The following is a 20366-nucleotide window of genomic DNA, read 5'->3' on the forward strand; positions in this document are numbered from 1 at the left end:
TAATTAAACTTCATAGAAATTTACTCTAGTTCTTTGGAATATAAAAGATGGAAAACTACATTGATTTCATTTTCATTATATACATAGATAAAGGAAGATGTGGTGTGAGTGCCAATGAGACAACTCTCCATCCAAATAACAATTTAAAAAAAAAGGTAAACCATTACAGGTCAATGTACGGCCTTCAACACAGAGCCTTGGCTCACACTGAATAACAAGCTATCAAGGGCCCCAAAATTACTAGTGTAAAACCATTCAAACGGGAAAACCAACGGTCTTTTTTGTAATATACATTGGTTTCATTGGTATATACATATAATGTAAGTAGATTGCCAATGAGATGGTTGTCCAAATGATGTAGAAGTTACTACTGTAGTCCCTTTTTGGCCTTCAACAATGAATAAGACTTATACAGCACAGCAATCTACATTTATAAAAGATCCAAAAATGACAAATGAGAAAAATTACGGTGTGATTTATGTACACATAATGAAACAAGAGTGCACATGCTAAAATGTCTCGCCTTCTTTACTAATCATTGATATTATTTTGATAGACCTAAATATAAAGCTTTATTACAACTGTCACATTAACTCAATATTAACCAAAGAAAACGAAACATTGATCAATGAACCATGAAGATGAGGTCAAGGTCAGATGAACCATGCCAGACAGACATGTACAGCTAACAATTCTTCAATATAGCAAATATAGTTGACTTATTGCTTATAAATTCAGAAAAAACACACCAAAACACAAACACTTAACACTTAGCAATGGACCGTGAAAATGAGGTCAAGGTTAAATAAAACCTGTGTAACAGACATATAGATCATAAAATATTTCCATACACCATATATAGTTGACTCATGCATAAAGTATTAGAGAAATAGACCAAAACTCAAAAACTTAACTTTGACCAATGAACCATGAAAAAGAGGTCAAGGTCAGATGACATCTGTCAGCTAGACATGTACACATTACAATCATTCCATACACCAAATATAGTAGACCTATTGAATATAGTACAAGAAAAACAAACCAAAACACAAAAACTTAACTATAACCACTGAACCATGAAAATGAGGTCAAGGTCAGATGACACCTGCCAGTTGGACATGTACACCTTACAGTCCTTCCATACACCGAATATACTAGACCTATTGCTTATAGTATCTGAGATATGGACTTGACCACCAAAACTTAACCTTGTTCACTGATCCATGAAATGAGGTCATGGTCAAGTGAAAACTGTCTGACGATCATGAGGACCTTGCAAGGTACGCACATACCAAATATATTTATCAAATTAGTTATAATAAGAGAGAATTTAACATTACAAAAAATCTTAACTTTTTTTTTAAGTACCGTAGTCACTGAACCATGAAAATGAGGTCAAGGACATTGGATATGTGACTGATGGAAAGATCGTAACATGAGGCATCTATATACTAATTATGAAGCATCCAGGTTTTCTACCTTCTAAAATATAAAGCTTTTAAGAAGTTGGCTAACGTCGCTGCCGGATCACTCTCCTAATGTTGAGCTTTCTGCAACAAAAGTTGCAGGCTCAACAAAAACAATGACAGCAAAAATGTAGGTACATCCAGCTTAGTGTCAATTATTATAATGATTCCAAACTCATTATGTTCAATCCAAGCAAAACTGGTTTTAAAATATTTGAAGCCAATGGAAATTAAACTGCTGCAGGTACAAAAAAAAAAACACATGTTGACTGATTTGATATCATAAACCCCCACCAGAACTGACCAACAGTCAAAATAATGTTACTCAACCCTTGATTTTTCAAGAAACTGTTTTCTTTCTTGATAATAAAATGATTAAAAATTTGAACATGTAAGAAGTATTAATTATGATATAAACCTGATATAAATTTCAGAGTTCCCAACATATTGGAGAAAACACTTGCTTGACAACAAAAGTTTGGGAAGCCAATGCACACATTAAAATTTCTCGACTGCTTCACATATCATGACAGATTTTTTGTTCTAGGTGAACAGTATGTCATTATATGAAGGTTTCACTATAATTTTCAAATAAAATTAACATTAGCAATGATGATTGTAAATGCAGTCAAGCTCAGATGAACCCTGCCAGACAGAAATGTACACCTTAAATAAATAACCAACACCAAATATATTCAACCTACAGGTAACTGGTAAGGCACATAGTTTCCAAGAAACAGACCAAAATGGCAAATTGAACATTGATGAATGAATCGTGAAAATGAGGTCAAGGTAAGATGAACCCTGTCTGGACTTGCAAACATTCCATACACCAAATGAAGTTGACCTATTGCTTATAGTGTTTGATAAACAGACAAAAACATGACAACATACCTTTGACCAATGAACCATAAAAAAAGGTCAAGGCCATGTGAATCTTGCTAGAGTATGACAGACATATACATGATGCAATCATTCTATACAATAAATATTGTTGACTTATTAAAGTATCTGAAAAATAGACTAAATCAGGAAAAAATAATATTGATCAATGAACTATGAAATGACTCCAATTTCTGATGAGTCCTGCCAGTACACATGCACAAATTATAATCATTCCATCAACTAAATAAAAAAAAAATTCAAACAGTGAGTTGCCGGACCATGAAAAATTTAAAATGTGTCAAGTACAATGGACATATTCCAGACAGAAATTTTGTAACACATACAAGGTATGATGCATCCAAATCTTCTTACTTTTGAAATATAAAGGTTTAAACAAAGAATTTATGCCAACGCTGCTTCTGTATTATAATGCCTCTCTGGCATTTTGCTTCTTTTGTCAAAGGGGAGACAATAAAAAGTTAAGGAATATCATATTTAAACAAATTTCGTATAGTTCACTATTACTTTATATTACTATACAGACTACCCCACTATGCACTCAACAGATTTCATCAATATTTAACATTTATTTAGTAAATCAACATTCAATTAGTTTTAAGTCAAACATATTGTACTTATGTTTACTAAATTTACATGCCAAATTAATAAATTTGCAAACTTGTGCCAAGCTTTAAACAGTTATCCAGTTATGTTTCCAAAACATAGATATTGGTTTATTCACCCAAATTTGATATATTCATGCAATTGATGTGACCTTTTAAAAAAAGGTCAACTTTGTTAGCCATTTATATAACCTATTAGAAATAATGATTTAGACTACTTTTATAGGGGGGTCCAGAGTTCATCAAAAGGTACTTAATTGACTAAAGATGTGAAAATACAAGTGAGTGAAAGTAGGCAAATAATTTTGGGGGATTAGATGAAAAGGTTGAACATCCTCTAGACTCATTGATAAAGCCCAATGTTTTACATTTTGTTTTATAATGTTCCTACAGCCTGGCATGTGCAAATGTTTGCTACACCAATAACATTCTTTACTGTTTATGTTGTTTTAATGTTTGGTGGTGTTATGTTTGATATGTGAGTCTAGGCTAACATGATCTATTCAAGAGAAAAAGGATTTTAAACAGACTTTTGGTAAATTAAAGAACTCTTACAATTTTGATTTTGTCACATATAGTATTGTGATGTGTATTGCCATATGTAGCAATTTGTATATATCAGTGCAAGTCATTCACATTTCGTCTCACATACTTTTATGATGCTTTACTGAAGCTGTGGTTTAATAACTATTTTCAGCCTTTATTGTACTGATACTATTCATAAACACATAATTACACATACCAGCACAATAATTAAACACACTAAATAGGATATGGACAGAATTGAAGATTTAAGGGGGCTCACGGGTATAAATCAAATTTTTTTTCAAATATAGGATTTCGCTATATTTTTTCATAAATGAACTTAAGCTTATACTTAATAGAAAAATGAAATAAAAGTATGGGGGCACCGTTCATTTAAACTCACAATCTGTCTCAGAAAGAAGCATACGTTTTTGTTTATGTCCCTTTTTTCTGTTGAACTAATCGGAAAAATAGAGGTATTATCGAAATAAAAAAAGAACTAAATTACAGAAATCGCTTATATTTTACAATTATTAAGTTTATGTACCCCATATGAAACAATAATAAAAAATATAGGTCACCGATGAGTTAAAAAAATATTTCAATTTTAATGCAAAAAATGGCATTTTTGCACCAAAGGGAGATAATTTGGAGCTTTTTCAATGGTATAAACATTTTAAAAGTCATCTGGGGCCAAACCAATCGATTTTTTTGGTTGATTTTTGTACCATATCATAGAGAAATAACCAATAGAGCTATAAATAAAATTTGTAATGAAAAATCAAATGTACATTTTTTGGCTGAAATTGTGCCCACGAGCCTCCTTAATAAGCTTCAGTGTACAGTTTGATCGTGATGTGAAGTTTTAAATGAAAAGTAAAACAAATAATGCATCAATATCTTTTAATTGATGATAATATGGTCAAATAGATGAACATGTATGTTAAAAGAAGAAAATGTTCTCAAAATGATCTTAAAATGGTAATTGATGAAAACAGGCTAAAATTTGACTCTTTGTCCCTGTAAACACTGATACAACATATTTAATTAAACACAATAATAAAACTTATGAATCCAATGGTCTACCTACTTTCAGTTTCATTAATTTGTCTCTATGTTCTTTGGATGTTTTGGCAAAGCTACTCTTTACAATATTAAGTGGGTGATCTTTACCTGTCAAATATATAGAATTTTTCATCTGCTCAACTCCAAAATCTTTCAAAAGTAAGCTTCCATTGTAAGATCCATACTGAGCTATGTACGTAGATAAAATAAATCCAGTCATGAAAGCATCAAACCCTGCCCTATGACTACCTGATCGTACAATTTCAACAGGTTTCTTCAATATATCTGCCGGAAGTGTTATTTCTTTAGCATGAGATTCATTGTGTTCCTCATTTTCCATCGCAGTTACCTCCTCTTGTATTGAATCATCAATGGTAGTATTACTTTCTTCTAATAACTCACTGTTTTCTTTATTATGACGTCTTCGCTTCCGTTTACGTCTCTTTTTTGTTTGAACAAACTGGTCTAAATCTAGAATTAGGTCAATGTCATGTGATCTTTTACATTTACTTCCTTTTCCACACCAACCATGACCCTGAAATAAATATTATTAATTCAACACTAAAACACAATGATGACAAATTGGTATCTTAAGATATATGCTTTAAATTTACTTAATCTATTTGACAGATTTTGTTTAAGTTCACAACTTCTATCATTCTATAGATCTCATATACATGTTTCTCCCCGCCGCATTTTTGCTCCTGTCCCAAGTCAGGAGCCTCTGGTCTTTGTTATTCTTGTATTATTTTATTTTAGTTTCTTGTGTACAATTTGGAAATTAGTATGGCGTTCATTATCACTGAGCTAGTATATATTTGTTTAGGGGCCTGCTGAGGGACGCGTCTGGGTGCGGGAATTTCTCTTTACATTGAAGACCTGTTAGTGACCTTCCGCTGTTGTTTTTTCTATGGTCCGGTTGTTGTCTCTTTGATACATTCCCCATTTCCATTCTCAATTTTATATTATCTAAATGATTTTGAGCTGGACTGAATTGTATAGAAACCTGTCTACTGTTGAAGACTTTATGTTATATTCAAGATGTCTTTTGGTTCTTTTCTCATTGGGTTTTTATCCCATCCAAGGTTATTCAACTGTTGATAGGTGACAAGACTTCTAAATGATATATATGGTTAACACCATAACAGGGGAAAACCCAAACTGCTCCGAACTGCCTAATTTAATGAAAACTGTTTTAACTTGGCCACACTCTTTATGTGCCTGTTCAAAGTCAAGCCTTTAATTCAGTGGTTCATGTCTAGCATAATTGTTTTTCATAAATTGTATCTCACAAGTTTTTTCCTCATTTAAATTGTTTCACATTTTTCATGCTGGGCCTTATAAAGTTGACTATTTGTTATATGTTATTCTTATTGTTGAAAGCTGAAGTGACCTACAATTGATTTTATCTTCGTCATATGATCTCTGATTGAAAGATGTCTCATTGGCAATCATACCACATCTCCTTGTACTTATATTCTTCAACTGGTTGAGAAAGAAAATAATAAGTTACCCCGAAAACTTCACAGACAGAATCCTTTAGCTTGTCAACCTGTTCCTCTGGTATATCTGTTGTATAGGACTGTGGTAATTTAACATTACATACAATTACTTGGTCAGACATCTTGGTGTAGTTAGGAATGTCTATTGCACAGTATGATCTATGGTTCTCTATTCCAAAATAATTATCTCTCTGTCTAAAAAGAAGAAATTTGAATGTGTTTATTTTACATCTTGATATCTATACTATTAAATTTGACAATTCATCTGAAACTACAATATTGCATCAAGTTAGGTGTTAATTAGTTTTTTCTTCTTTTTTTTCAAATACAATAAACAACCATGAAAATGAGGTATTTTGTAAGGTAGATTTATTACTGAGGGCCAGTTAATATTTCTGGTACCGAATAAAAAAGAAACAAAACACATGAACATACATTTTTGTGGAACAATAACTGATATTTTAATATTTTCTATTTTCATATGACTGATGGATAAAATTAGACCATTCCCTCTATAACTGTCCTGTAACTCTGGAATGACAAATGAAAAAATCAAAAAGGACATTTCTTTTCTCGATCCCCCAAAAAGCATTAAGGTTAATGAAGATTCATCTATGCAAACTGGAGATAGTGTGTGATATGTGAATTATTGTTTATATGATGGTCTAAGTCCTATAACCCTGGAACAACAAACAAACAAAATCTATGAAGGACACATGAAATAGAACTAAATATCCATGTACAAATGGAATATAAATGCCACACCATGACAATTGTTCATGTGTCTTTTGTTAAATTCAAAATTGTTCCATGCAGTAAAATATTTCAATCAACTGTTTGATGAATGGAAGCTTACCGTTTCCTGTATACATATTCTAGATATGATGCAGGCATTCTGTGTTGGAAATCTGTGACATATTTAGTATCTATCATTCCATTGGGGAACATTTCAGTGAGATCTGCTAGAAACATTGCTGAAGAGGAGGGTAAGTTTGTATACAAGTTCTGATACAGGAACATTAGGTCCATTAAGGCATTATGGAAAACAACTGGAACTTCAGACACTAGCAGACTGATGAATAACTGACGTAAAAATGAGGGTCCAGCAAAATCTGGCTGAAAATATAAATGCAAAACTACAGGTACATGTATAGAGACATTGAAGTAGACACTTTCTTTTGATTACAAAATTACCAGTTAAAAATTAACCTTCAATAATTTGACTACTGATATTAAACATTATAGATATGGTTTATACAGCCAAATGACAGTATTTTTTGGCATAATAAACTATCCTGTAACATATTTAAATTATTGAAACAAACAAAAATATTGATATTAAAAAGGTACTGTACATTTGTAACTGATATACCCAGGCCATAATAAATAATAGGTTTGTTTGCCCAAACGCTACCTACCCAGAAAAAAGCTGCCTACTCAAATTCTTTTATTGTCCTGATTTGAAGAAGTTTTTTTTTTAATCAAATAGGCATGAAGACTAATAAACATCTGATACTTCAATTTCTTTATTGGAAAAAAAAAAGAAAATGCCTACCTACCTACCCACTGTCCCAACCTTGGGTAGGGTTTGGGCAAACCAAAATATTTTTAAGTGTGGCCCCATTGCAGATTTATCTTTGTCCTGCATATTTTTTTCTATTTCAATCTTTAACATTCCATCATAAATTAAGGTTATATAATTTTTGTGTACAGACGGTTTATAACATCTTCTGGCAAATTAAGGGATTTGAACAAAAACAGCTCAACAGATATCAAGGTATGAACAAGAACTGATGACCTTTCAACAAAATTTGATTACCATTCTATGTTATTCAATGTTGTGTTTTTGGGACTTTTTTTTCTATTGGCTAGCTAACAAACGTGATCATGTTTTTTCAGCTTTCGAATTTTTTCCCCTATGGCATCTTCATACTTTTTTAATTTTGCATCTATATATTTAGAGGAATTGAGTATAATCCGAAATGCAGAATATCGAGGAAATTACAACTTTTCCTTAATCCTTGCAAAGGAGTAGGTTCAGTAAGACCCCTTTTTGGCCCCAAAATATAGCAGTTTGAGAAAATTGTGAAAATGTAATCTTTAATCTATATTTTGGAAAGTAAAATGCTTCTGCTACATAAATATGAGCTGTTTTTGATAATAAAATGTACAGAATTGCTTTCTAGCATCATTAAGTCATGCTAAATTATTGAAATCTTCAAAATTTTAGCATTTTGGTTAATTTTTAGACAGTTTCCGTCTAAAATGAAAGTGTCCGCATTCATGTTCATTCATAATATTGAAATGTAATTTGTATTTCATGATAATACAAAACATATTTAAAGGTTGAAGATGAACACGGATGCGGCCACTTTTATATTTGACAAAAAACATCTGAAAAGTGACATTTTTTTGCATATTCGATAGATTTTTCATTTTAAAGCTTGAATCAGAGTGTTTTTAATGACTAAATTAGTTAAATTCTTTCAAATAAACTAATCGAATCAATTGAAATAGAAATTGAAATTGTTTAAAATGTGTCCAAAAACCTTCGTTAGATGAACCTGAAATTTGAGGCCAAATTTGGCCCTTACCTGACCCACTCCTTTGCACAACAATAAATGAATTCATAATAATTAATAGTGTTCCAATACTGAAGTCAATAATCTCAGTATAATAAAACAAAAATACAAACCCTGTCTGGTCCTCTGTAATATGAAATCCCTTTAGCATACTGTTTATTAAAATCAAATCCATGATCAACCAAAAATTCCAGTGATGGTGGTTCAACTATATATTCATCTGAACACAATGCTGTAATGTTAAAAGTCTGTACTGAAAATACCCATTTATTTGACTTAATAGATTTATTTTCGTCATCACAATCATCTCCATCACCATTGGTTACAGGAGTACTGTTACATGTTGTCACTTCTGTCAGTTTAAAACATGATAACCCAAGGGAGACAATTGACCTTGACTTTGCACTTTCTGACATGGACTTATATCTGTCCTCTAATAGTCTGTAAAATAAAATACAAGTAAATTTCAACATTGTCTTGTACCTTTAAACCTGTGAAATAAATTAAAATCTGAAATAGGAGTGTAAACCTTAAATGTTAAGTTAAAAGATTGGTAGTTTTCATGCCATAGGATGTGGTTCTCTCTGGGTAAGTCAGCTATTTCCTCCAAAGTAACTGACTGCCAAACAAAAAAACAAACAAATCAAGTCAGTGACAAAATAGTTTATTGCAATTAATGACCAGTTTATCAGTTATTACAGAAATAACAAATCTTAAATTGTTCTATTTCCTCTTTTTTTATTGACACAGTGAAATTTTGGAAGGAAATGCATGCTAACAGCCAAAATGTTTGATAATAGTTTAATACTTTAAGAAATTAAATCTATAATGTATTATCTTCTACCCATGTGAGAAGGGCATGTTTTATTGGTCTCTTGTGGAAAGTTGTTGCATTGGCAATCATACTATATCCAAGGCTCCGTGTTGAAGGCCGTACTTTAACCTATAATGGTTTACTTTTTAAATTGTTATTTGGATGGAGAGTTGTCTCATTGGCACTCACACCACATCTTCCTATATCTATAAACCACATCTTCTTGTTTATACTGTTTTTGTTTATGGATTGCAGTCATATATATACATGTACCATCCACTTTTTGATCAGGGAATAATTAACACATTCCAATTATTAAGAAGTTCAGACCACAACATATGTAAACTTGAAGTTGGTAGATGTTCACATTTAGAGATTTATTTCCATGTTATAATACTGGCATTCCAGTGTCATAACTGAGAAGTAAATGTATTTGAAGCAATTAATTTGTCATAATAATGACATTGTGATCAACTTACTTTGCATTTAAAGTCTTTCTGTTACCAATACCACTCAGTTCCTATAAGAAATATATCCATTTAATAACTCATCTTACTTTTCATCAATGAAAAAAAATAAGTTGCATATTTCAAAGCAAACATTAAAGATAGCCATAATGTCCATTCTTGTCTGTACATTTACTTTCTGTAAAAGAAACCATTTGATCTGTTTAGAAAGAGTCAAATCAAATATTTCAAGTTTCATTAAATTTGATTTAAGCATTCTCTATTGGTTGTAGGGAGTGTAACTAGACAGACAAAGACAGATGGACCCGTTTAACAATCCTAAAAAAAATATTGTTTACAAGAACTTCCAAGACAAATTAAATATAAGGAAACTATAAATAAGTCAGCTTATCTAATAAATTTGATAATGTGCATGTTAGTTCATGTATATAATATATTGTTTCTGTATTTTATAATGAAATTATCAGGCAAATTGTGAGTTTGTGTTTTTTGTTGTTGATTATATACGTAAAGACTGTAAATTGTACATAACATAACTAAATAGCTGTTCCCTTTATTTTTTGTATCATAAATTACTATGTACACCTTTTGTTTCATCAGATTTTACTCACTGTGTCTATCGCTACATAAGTTGAAGATTTCAAAGCTAACATCAAAGATGGCCATATTGTCTGTATATTATCTTTGTGTACATCAACCACTGACACTGTTTCAAAAGATGCTGACATGTTCTAACCTAAAATTAACAGATAAATCATACATACATCGTACATTTTGATAATAAATCAAATTCAATAGTGTTGCACTCTTTCAACAAATCCAAACTTGTTACATGGTATTTCATGTGATATCAATATCGGGAATATTGAATAGACAGTTTGTACCTCAAAAATTATTTTTTTTACTGAATCCTTTAATTTATAATTAACTTAAAACGGACCAATATATGAATATAATTAAGAAGATCTTTCCACTAGGATATCAAAATATGAACAATCAGTTTAAAATGTTATATCCTATGGCTGTATGATGTATTAATATGAATTTGAAGTAACTCCCGAGAAACCGGAAGTATTACATTGGCGTTTTCTAAATTCCGGATCAGGCCAGCATAGTAAATGATAGTAATGATAAAAATCTGTGTTTTACAAAATTGAACGGTAATGCCTAGGAATCCGTAAATATTCGACTTTGACCGTAATAGCGTAGTTTTAATCACAAAATCAGAGAAATTACAGAAAAATTGTAATAGTTGGCATCTAAGTAGTCAAGTCTAGAAATACAATGTATGTAAATAAACTCATGCATCATATCCTGGAATTTTGGTAAGTCGTTATCCTAAGGACATATTTTTCTTCTTTTTTCTGTAGACTTAGCTTTGATTTTTTATTACCATGCATTGTCAAGGTTGGTAACTAATAATTGTTTCTCTGTAACTCAACGTACAATACTGTCCTATACTGAACCTGCTGACCTTGTTTTGTTTACATTCAAATTCCATGGCGTCAAAATGATGTGATGTAAAATCGTTCTACTCAATCAAATTGCTTTACTGTCAATTAGGTGATTTTTCAGTCTACGGCAATTACGTTTGTGGAATATTGCTTTAAAATAGTTTGCAATAATTTGGGGTTTTATTCAACAGGAAACCTCATTTTTTGCCATCCCTTTCGACATCAATGGAATTTTGTATGAATATTTACCTACAGTCATGATGGTCAGAATATCGATCTTTTTAGAATGAATAAAAAATTAATTCTATGAAAAATAAATGTAAATTGTTTTTTATTTACCTACTCTATATTACTGTACAAAATTATGGCATGGACATCATTTTTCATTAGTTTTCCTTTCATTTTGGTTGGGCTTTTTTCACGGGAAAATCACGAAAGATGTTAGGAGCATGTCATTTTGAAATTTCTAAAATAATTACGATTTGCTTGTCTTGTATTGCCTGCCACAAGATTGATGATGCTGAATGAAATGTACAGAAAGCAACGGAGGACGGAAGTAGGATTTTGTGAAGTTCTAGCATGTTTTAGAGATTCGGAAGTCAGGATTGAAACGGGCATCAGAAAATTGGCAATTTTTAACATAATTGAGAACAATGAAAACGTACCTTTAAACATTTTCTGCACTGTTTTTTCTACGCCAGAAGTAGCATAGTGACGTCAATGCGTAGTTTTCCGTGTGTTTTGTTCAAACACAAATACCTAACGAACTGACAAGATGACCGATTTTAGATTTATCATGTTTATAAGGTAGGATAACAACTAGTCCAAATAATTATGACGTCTGGCAAGGCTATTTTTAATTTTTTTCTGGGACGCCTTCCTACGACGTTGTAGGAAGGCGTCCCAGAAAAAAAATGAAAACAGCCTTGCCAAACGTCATAATTATTTGGACTAGATAACAACATGCAAAATGATGTGATGTAAAATCGTTCTACTCAATCAAATTGCTTTACTGTCAATTAGGTGATTTTTCAGTCTACGGCAATTACGTTTGTGGAATATTGCTTTAAAATAGTTTGCAATAATTTGGGGTTTTATTCAACAGGAAACCTCATTTTTTGCCATCCCTTTCGACATCAATGGAATTTTGTATGAATATTTACCTACAGTCATGATGGTCAGAATATCGATCTTTTTAGAATGAATAAAAAATTAATTCTATGAAAAATAAATGTAAATTGTTTTTTATTTACCTACTCTATATTACTGTACAAAATTATGGCATGGACATCATTTTTCATTAGTTTTCCTTTCATTTTGGTTGGGCTTTTTTCACGGGAAAATCACGAAAGATGTTAGGAGCATGTCATTTTGAAATTTCTAAAATAATTACGATTTGCTTGTCTTGTATTGCCTGCCACAAGATTGATGATGCTGAATGAAATGTACAGAAAGCAACGGAGGACGGAAGTAGGATTTTGTGAAGTTCTAGCATGTTTTAGAGATTCGGAAGTCAGGATTGAAACGGGCATCAGAAAATTGGCAATTTTTAACATAATTGAGAACAATGAAAACGTACCTTTAAACATTTTCTGCACTGTTTTTTCTACGCCAGAAGTAGCATAGTGACGTCAATGCGTAGTTTTCCGTGTGTTTTGTTCAAACACAAATACCTAACGAACTGACAAGATGACCGATTTTAGATTTATCATGTTTATAAGGTAGGATAACAACTAGTCCAAATAATTATGACGTCTGGCAAGGCTATTTTTAATTTTTTTCTGGGACGCCTTCCTACGACGTTGTAGGAAGGCGTCCCAGAAAAAAAATGAAAACAGCCTTGCCAAACGTCATAATTATTTGGACTAGATAACAACATGCAATTTTTTAATCAGTTTGACAGTTCTATATTTATTTGGGGATTCTCGATATTTGTGTTATTGTACTTCAACCAAATATGCTTTTGTTTGCAAATCTGAACTAAATGCTTACAAAATCAAAGATAAATTATTTTCACTTTTTCTTTTTTTCCCTCCACATGTTTGTCTATGAAAAACACAGACGCCTTCCGAGTTAAAGCTCATTCTAAAGATAAAACATTAACGGGTGGATAGTTCCGGGTTATTTGGTATTGTCGTTTCGGCCATTGTACGACTTCGGCCTTAATCGGTTTAAAAGGCCATATAATAAAAATATCTTTGTACTGTTAAAAGCATGCACAAATCTTAAGGGCATACGATACAGTTTTGATTTGTATTTACAAGTTCATGAAAATTTGCATATAGGCTATTTTTTACCTGATTAAATCAAATATGTAATAAAAAATATACCTTCATATGCTACTTTTTGAGTAAAATGAGGTCGAAATTTTGTATATTTGCTAAAAATTCAGATTTGTGACCGTAATTTCTTTTTCGTAAGAAAGACATAATTTTTTTGTTATAAAAGATAAACACAAATTGTTTTTTGTTAAATAATCGGTAATTTCTGTATTTTATAAATATCCTAAACAAATATGCATTTTTTTATTCAGAAATAACTCATATTTATCAAATGTTCATGAATTGAGGAAAAAACTTCATTTTTTACTGCATGTTTATCAAAATTAAAAAAAATCCTCTATTTACAGTTTTATAAAATTTGGGTCACATAATCTCCCTGCAAAATGAAACAAAATGCCGTTTTGAAAAATAGGGGTCCATGAACTCGTTTTCAAATTAAATCAGTTTGAATGATAAAAATCAGTCGAAAAATGCATCTTTTCCCGATATGTCACAGTTTGACGTCGCGAAAATAACAAATTACGTTAGCAACGTCATTACCTTCCCTGTAACTGATTCGTATGCCCTTAATAGATACAGTCTGTACATCCCTTGTCAAGTGACGGCTTGTGACATTAATTACGAAAGATTAAAATATTAGGAGTTTAGAATTGCAAACTATGAAACATCATTTTTGTTTATAGATTTCAAGGAATTGTATATTTAATTCCTTGTAGATTTTAAAGACATATCATTGTTTTACTAACTAATTGGAGTGATAACTGGTATGAAAAAACCAACTGAATATGAAAAACCTTTTTTTTTTGCATTCACTAATGAATGTGAAAAATGAAATAATAATTCGCAATTCACAGCAAGTGTGGTTCGTGCATTGTGCGTGTTCAGTTATTATAAGGAAAAGAATGTCAACATTGAAAGTGAAACAAAGGATGATCATTTGATTTGAACTACAAAAAATCATTCCTGAAGAAGAAGAAGAAGAAGAAGAAGAAGAAGAAGAAGAAGAAGAAGAAGAAGAAGAAGAAGAAGAAGAAGAAGTTCGCTATCTGTTTGTATCTTCATGTATGCAGATACTTATAATACAATGTACATAATTTATCCCTGATTTGTTTAAATATCAGCAATTGAGTTCGCTATCTGTTTGTATCTTCATGTATGCAGATAATTATAATACAATGTACATAATTTATCCCTGATTTGTTTTAATATCAGCAATTGTGTGTGTTCAGTTATTTAAAGGAAAAGAATGTCAACATTGAAAGTGAAACAAAGTTAAATCATTTGATTCAAACTACCAAAAAAATCATTCTTATACAAGTTAAACTATGGTTAACATATATTTTTTTAATCTATAATATGGTATTAAACAGACCAAGAAAAATACAATTGCACGAGTTCGCTATCTATTTGTATCTTTATTTATGCAGATACATATAATACAATGTACATAAGTTATCCCTGATTTGTGATTATAACAGTTATATGCTTATCATCGGAGGTCTTCGGAGGTCAACTCGATAGTTGATAAGATGGCGTATACACTTAGATTTACACGAAATGAAACTACATTTTATCGAGCCCATCCCTGCAAATTGTTTATTTTAGACGATTTGTAATTTGGATAAATGTTTTACATTGTTATAAATAGTATTTGAGTCAAATTGATACACATGAATTGACAGCTAGTGATTTATGATATAAATATTCTTTTTGTATTTTAATCTATATATAAAGGTTGAGTTTTTGTCGTCAAGTCAATATATCAGATCCTATAAGCAATAGGTCAACTATATTTGTTGAATGGAAGGATGGTAAGGTGTTTATGTCTGTCTGGCAGGTATCATCTGCCATTTACCTCATTTTCATGGTTCATTGGTCAATGTTACGTTTTTCAGGTTAATTTTGTTTCTTAAATACTATAAGCAAAAGGTCAATTATATCTATGTCTGTTTGACATTGTTTATCTGACCTTGACCTCATTCATGGTTCATTGGTCAGTTGACTCCTTAAGGAGTTATTGCCCTTTATAGTCAATTTTTAACAATTTTTCGTAAATTTTTGTAATCTTTTACCAAAATATTCTTCTCAAAAACTACTATGACAAATTTAACCAAACTTGTCCACAACCATCATTTGTCATGGTATCTTGTTTTAAAAAAAATGATGGCAGACATGGCCAAGAATAGTACATAGGGAAAAATGCAGTTTTTGGCTCATATTTTTGAAACCAAAGCATTTAGAGAAAATCTGACATGGGGTACAATTGTTCATTAGGGCAAGATCTATCTGCCCTGAAATTTTAAGACCAATCAGGGAATCAGTTCTTGAGTTGCTGCCCCTGAATTGGTAATTTTAAGAAAAGTTTGCATCATTTGGTTATCATTTGGAATATTACTATAGAGATAAACTGTAACAGCAAAGTTCGTTATAGATAAAGATAATTGTAAGCAGCATGAATGTTCAGTAAAGTAAGATCTACAATCACATCACCATCACCAAAACACAATTTTGTAATGAATCCATCTGTGTCCTTTGTTTGGTTTGGTGTATTGAATGATTGAAAAGTGAACAATGTCACATATTTTCCTTTTGGTTTATCTGACCTAATTCTCATTTTCTTGTATCATGTGTTTAAAGTTAATGTGATAGTTGTGCTAATGCTTTATATTTAGGGATATCAATATAAAATGAGTGGTAAGTAGTAAAGACTAGACATTTCAGAGTATGCTCCCTTGTTTAATGCTCTTCTTTTTTAATTTGTTAGTTTACTAATTGGGATTTAAAAGGCAAAAGATTGAGATCAAAAAGAAAAGAAATGTCCTGAGACAGGAACCTTTTCATTGGTTGCCTTTCTTATATTTGATGTATATGTTTTTGGAAAGTAATTGAATACAGTATTAACAGTGAATTGTAAATGGTTTCCGTGAAATTTATTCCCTAATTTTAAAGAATTTGAACAATTAAGAGTTTGATTTGATTTCTGTTAAGGCTATTATGTTGCCCTCTAAATATATGTTTGTTATAAGCTTAAGGCTGGTGTCTCAATGATGTATACCCCTGATCTTTAACCAGTTAATATGTAGAACTTTGAAATTCATGAAATTTTATAATTATTATAAAATACCTCTATTTGAGATTGCAAAATGTGTATAGGTTCAACCAAAATATATCATTTCCATTTAGGTAAAGAAAACCATCAACATTTTGAGGATACCCTTTAACATTTTGAGGGTTACTTTCTGGCAAAATCTTAATGCTGCAATCAATGAGGACAGAAGCCTATAAGAGTTTGTGTAAATTTTATACCAACCTCCTCTAATTTTGTAAGGGGACGACCATTTGATATTCTGGGGGGGCAGGAGGATTTGTTTTTGATCGGTTATTTATTTTTGTAAACTAAGAGGACAGATTATTCATTTTCTGCACTATCGAAGCAAGATTTTTCATTTTCATTAAAGCAAGGGACTGATTATTCATTTTCACAACTATATTTATGATTCGAAAACATACAATTTTTTAAAATATTTGTTAATTATGAATAATACATGTATAGTCAAGTCAATATGTACCTTTTAATCAGAAAAGATCATTATCCCCTGCAGAAATTTTAAGATTCAAGATTTCATTCATAACCTCAGACACATACTTGTGTACAAGAGGACAATATAATATACAAACATTTTAAGATAATGCATAGCGATACAGGACAAACGAAACACAAATACATAGTAATAAGTATATTATAAAAGACAATTGGTATAATTAGATTAGGTTTTTTATAATTTTCTTCACAAAATGAATCATTTATATTCCAAAGCAATATACATGTATTGCAAACATACATCATAAGTAATAAAGTTAATTTAGTTTGGTTTTACATGTACTTGGCATCTTCCAAAGGAAGATTGTATTGTCAAACATATTTTTTTGATGGGTTTTGGAACCACTGAAGGCCCAAAACGGTATAGAACTGCTGAGTTATTTATTTTCAATACATTACAAGTCAGGTTATTTATTTTCAAACTACCACAGAACAAACCATTTATTTTTGTGATTATCAAGGCTGAGTTATTTATTTTCAAAATCCTCCTGGCCCCCCACCAGAATATCAAATGGTCGTCCCCTAATGGCAAATTCATACCGACTGCATTCTGATATAAACATCTACTGCAACTCTATCGAGTAGACTGTCTATGCATGAAATTGAAATAACAGACCTGTCTTAAAATATGTTGAAAATTAATAAAAAAAAATGTTCTTGTAAAAACAATTTCCTTTTTATTATCTTAACCAGTATAATCACATTTAAACAATATCCTGATTGGACTTTAATTTCATCAAAAACTTCCTTGACCAAAAACTTTAACCTGAAACTCACACTTTTAATTTCTATGTTCAGTGGACCATGAAAATGGGGTTCTAAAATAAGAAAGATCATATCATAAGGAACATGTGTATTAAGTTTCAAGTTGATTGGACTTCAGCTTCATCAAAAACTACCTCAACCAAAAACTTTAACCTGAAATGGAACGAACAGACAGACAGACGAACAAACAGACGAATGTACAGACAGAAGAACGCACAAACCAGAAAACATAATGCCCCTCTACTATCGTAGGTGGGGCATAAAACTAGAGGCTCTAAAGAGCCTGTGTCGCTCACCTTGGTCTATGTGCATATTAAACAAAGGACACAAATGGATTCATGACAAAATTGTATTTTGGTGATGGTGATGTGTTTGAAGTTCTTACTTTACTGAACGATTTTGCTTCTTACAATTATATCTATCATGAACTTTGCCCATTAGTAACAGAGAACTATATTTGGTAAAAATTTACATAAATTTACCAAATTAATGAAAATTGTTAAAAATTGACTATAAAGGGCAATAACTCCTTAAGGGGTCAATTGACCATTTAGGTCATGTTGACTTATTTGTAGATCTTACTTTGCTGAACATTATTGCTGTTTACAGTTTATCGCTATCTATAATAGTATTCAAGATAACCAAAAACGGCAAAATTTCTTTAAAAATTACCAATTGGAGGGCAGCAACCCAACAACCAGTTGTCCAATTCATCTGAAAAATTCAGGGCAGATAGATATTGACTTGATTAACAACTTAACTTCTTGTCAGATTTGCTCTAGATGCTTTGGTTTCATAGTTATAAGCAAAAAACTGCATTTTACCCCTATGTTCTATTTTTAGCCGTGGCGGCCATCTTGGTTGAATGGCCTCGCATCGGACAGATTTTTCAAACTAGATACCCCAAAGATGATTGTGGCCTAGTAGTTTCAGTGGAGATTTTGTAAAAGATTACTTTAATTAACGAAAAATGGTTAAAAATTGACTATAAAGGGCAATAACTCCTAAACGGGTCAACTGACCATTTTGGTCATGTTGACTTATTTGTAGATCTTACTTTGCTGAACATTATTGCTGTTTACAGTTTATCTCTAACTATAATAATATTCGGGCCAGGTGAGCTAAAAAAGTAGGAATTTGAACAAATAATTGAAATTATAAAGTTTAAAAGATATTTAACATATGATCATGATTATGGTTTCAAAATATTTTTTATAAAGTTTGTTTTTCAACATTAGCTAATTACAATGTATTGATTTGATTATCTCTATCATAAATAGAGTAAATGTTATATTAACAAACTGACCAAAGATTGATAGATTGATATATTGGAGTTAAATGCTGCTCTGCTTAGCATGCTTTGTTCACTAAGGAGAAAGAGCTGAGCCTGGATGTCTAAATTAATGGGTTCTGGTAATGGTTACATGTATTCCTGTATTTATTGGTGGAAGAAGCCAGAATACCTGCATAGAACCACCAGCCTTTGAGTCAATTAAAATTGGAAACAAATGCACACACCACATGAGGGTTCAAACTCCAAACCTTAGTGTTGACAGGCAATTGTTGCAGTAAGTGACATCATATTATTTAAAACAGTCAGCCACCAAGGTCCTAACAAAAAGTGGTTAAAGATTCTAGATAGCAAAGAATCAGAATGCTTTCTATGTAGAAGTTTTTATTTATTTTAAAAACAATTTGATTATAGAAAACAACAATCAATATAAAAATGTTGACACAGACATATGTCTTGCCTGTATGTAATATTGAAGGTTAAAAGAAAATTTTGATATCACATAAAATACTTGAACATGTTAACTATGCAAAACATCCAAGGTCATTGAACCATTACTGAAGGTTGAGGGCCAAATCTCAAAAGACAAAACAAGACAAAATATCTGTTTCTACAACTATGAGAATCAGATCATGAAATATATACAAATGTACTAAACAATTAAAGAATTGTTTTTATTTATATATGTGAAATAACATTGGTTGAGTGATACTTACGTAGTTGTCAGAGTTACATTTTTATATTGATTGTTGTTTTCTATAATCAAATTGTTTTTAAAATAAATAAAAACTTCTACATAGAAAGCATTCTGATTCTTTGCTATCTAGAATCTTTAACCACTTTTTGTTAGGACCTTGGTGGCTGACTGTTTTAAATAATATGATGTCACTTACTGCAACAATTGCCTGTCAACACTAAGGTTTGGAGTTTGAACCCTCATGTGGTGTGTGCATTTGTTTCCAATTTTAATTGACTCAAAGGCTGGTGGTTCTATGCAGGTATTCTGGCTTCTTCCACCAATAAATACAGGAATACATGTAACCA

At 31.2% G+C, this 20366-nt stretch overlaps 1 protein-coding gene across 3 annotated transcripts; it reads right to left on the reverse strand.

Moving 5' to 3' along the window:
* Positions 1 to 4387: 4387 nt before the first annotated feature.
* LOC134715967 (target of EGR1 protein 1-like) lies at positions 4388 to 13459 on the reverse strand. 3 transcript variants are annotated; one of them, XM_063578590.1, is made up of 7 exons: positions 13381 to 13459; positions 10541 to 10664; positions 9942 to 9982; positions 8762 to 9089; positions 6923 to 7182; positions 6078 to 6261; positions 4388 to 5099 (listed from the first exon to the last, which is right to left on the reverse strand). In XM_063578590.1, the coding sequence occupies exons 2-7, from the start codon at positions 10655 to 10657 to the stop codon at positions 4566 to 4568; spliced, it is 1464 nt and encodes a 487-aa protein (XP_063434660.1). In that variant the 5' UTR covers positions 10658 to 10664; positions 13381 to 13459; the 3' UTR covers positions 4388 to 4565. The 3 variants fall into 3 exon arrangements, with proteins under 3 accessions (XP_063434660.1, XP_063434651.1, XP_063434668.1); XM_063578581.1 differs by having other exon boundaries at positions 10541 to 10665; positions 13377 to 13434; XM_063578598.1 differs by lacking the exon at positions 13381 to 13459 and adding an exon at positions 12049 to 12199 and having other exon boundaries at positions 10541 to 10665.
* Positions 13460 to 20366: the final 6907 nt, after the last annotated feature.

Source organism: Mytilus trossulus, chromosome 1 (genome assembly GCF_036588685.1).
Source record: "Mytilus trossulus isolate FHL-02 chromosome 1, PNRI_Mtr1.1.1.hap1, whole genome shotgun sequence".
Classification (NCBI taxonomy): domain Eukaryota; kingdom Metazoa; phylum Mollusca; class Bivalvia; order Mytilida; family Mytilidae; genus Mytilus; species Mytilus trossulus.

What these genes read in the sequence shown, in the direction of transcription:
- LOC134715967 (XM_063578590.1), bottom strand. Translation starts at nt 10,657, where the DNA reads ATGTCAGCATCTTTTGAAACAGTGTCAGTGGTTGATGTACACAAAGAT. An exon ending in GAATATGTATACAGGAAACG is followed by an intron (nt 6,262 to 6,922) that starts GTAAGCTTCCAT and finishes TCTTCTTTTTAG; the next exon opens with ACAGAGAGATAATTATTTTG. An exon ending in CTGTCTGTGAAGTTTTCGGG is followed by an intron (nt 5,100 to 6,077) that starts GTAACTTATTAT and finishes TATTTATTTCAG; the next exon opens with GGTCATGGTTGGTGTGGAAA.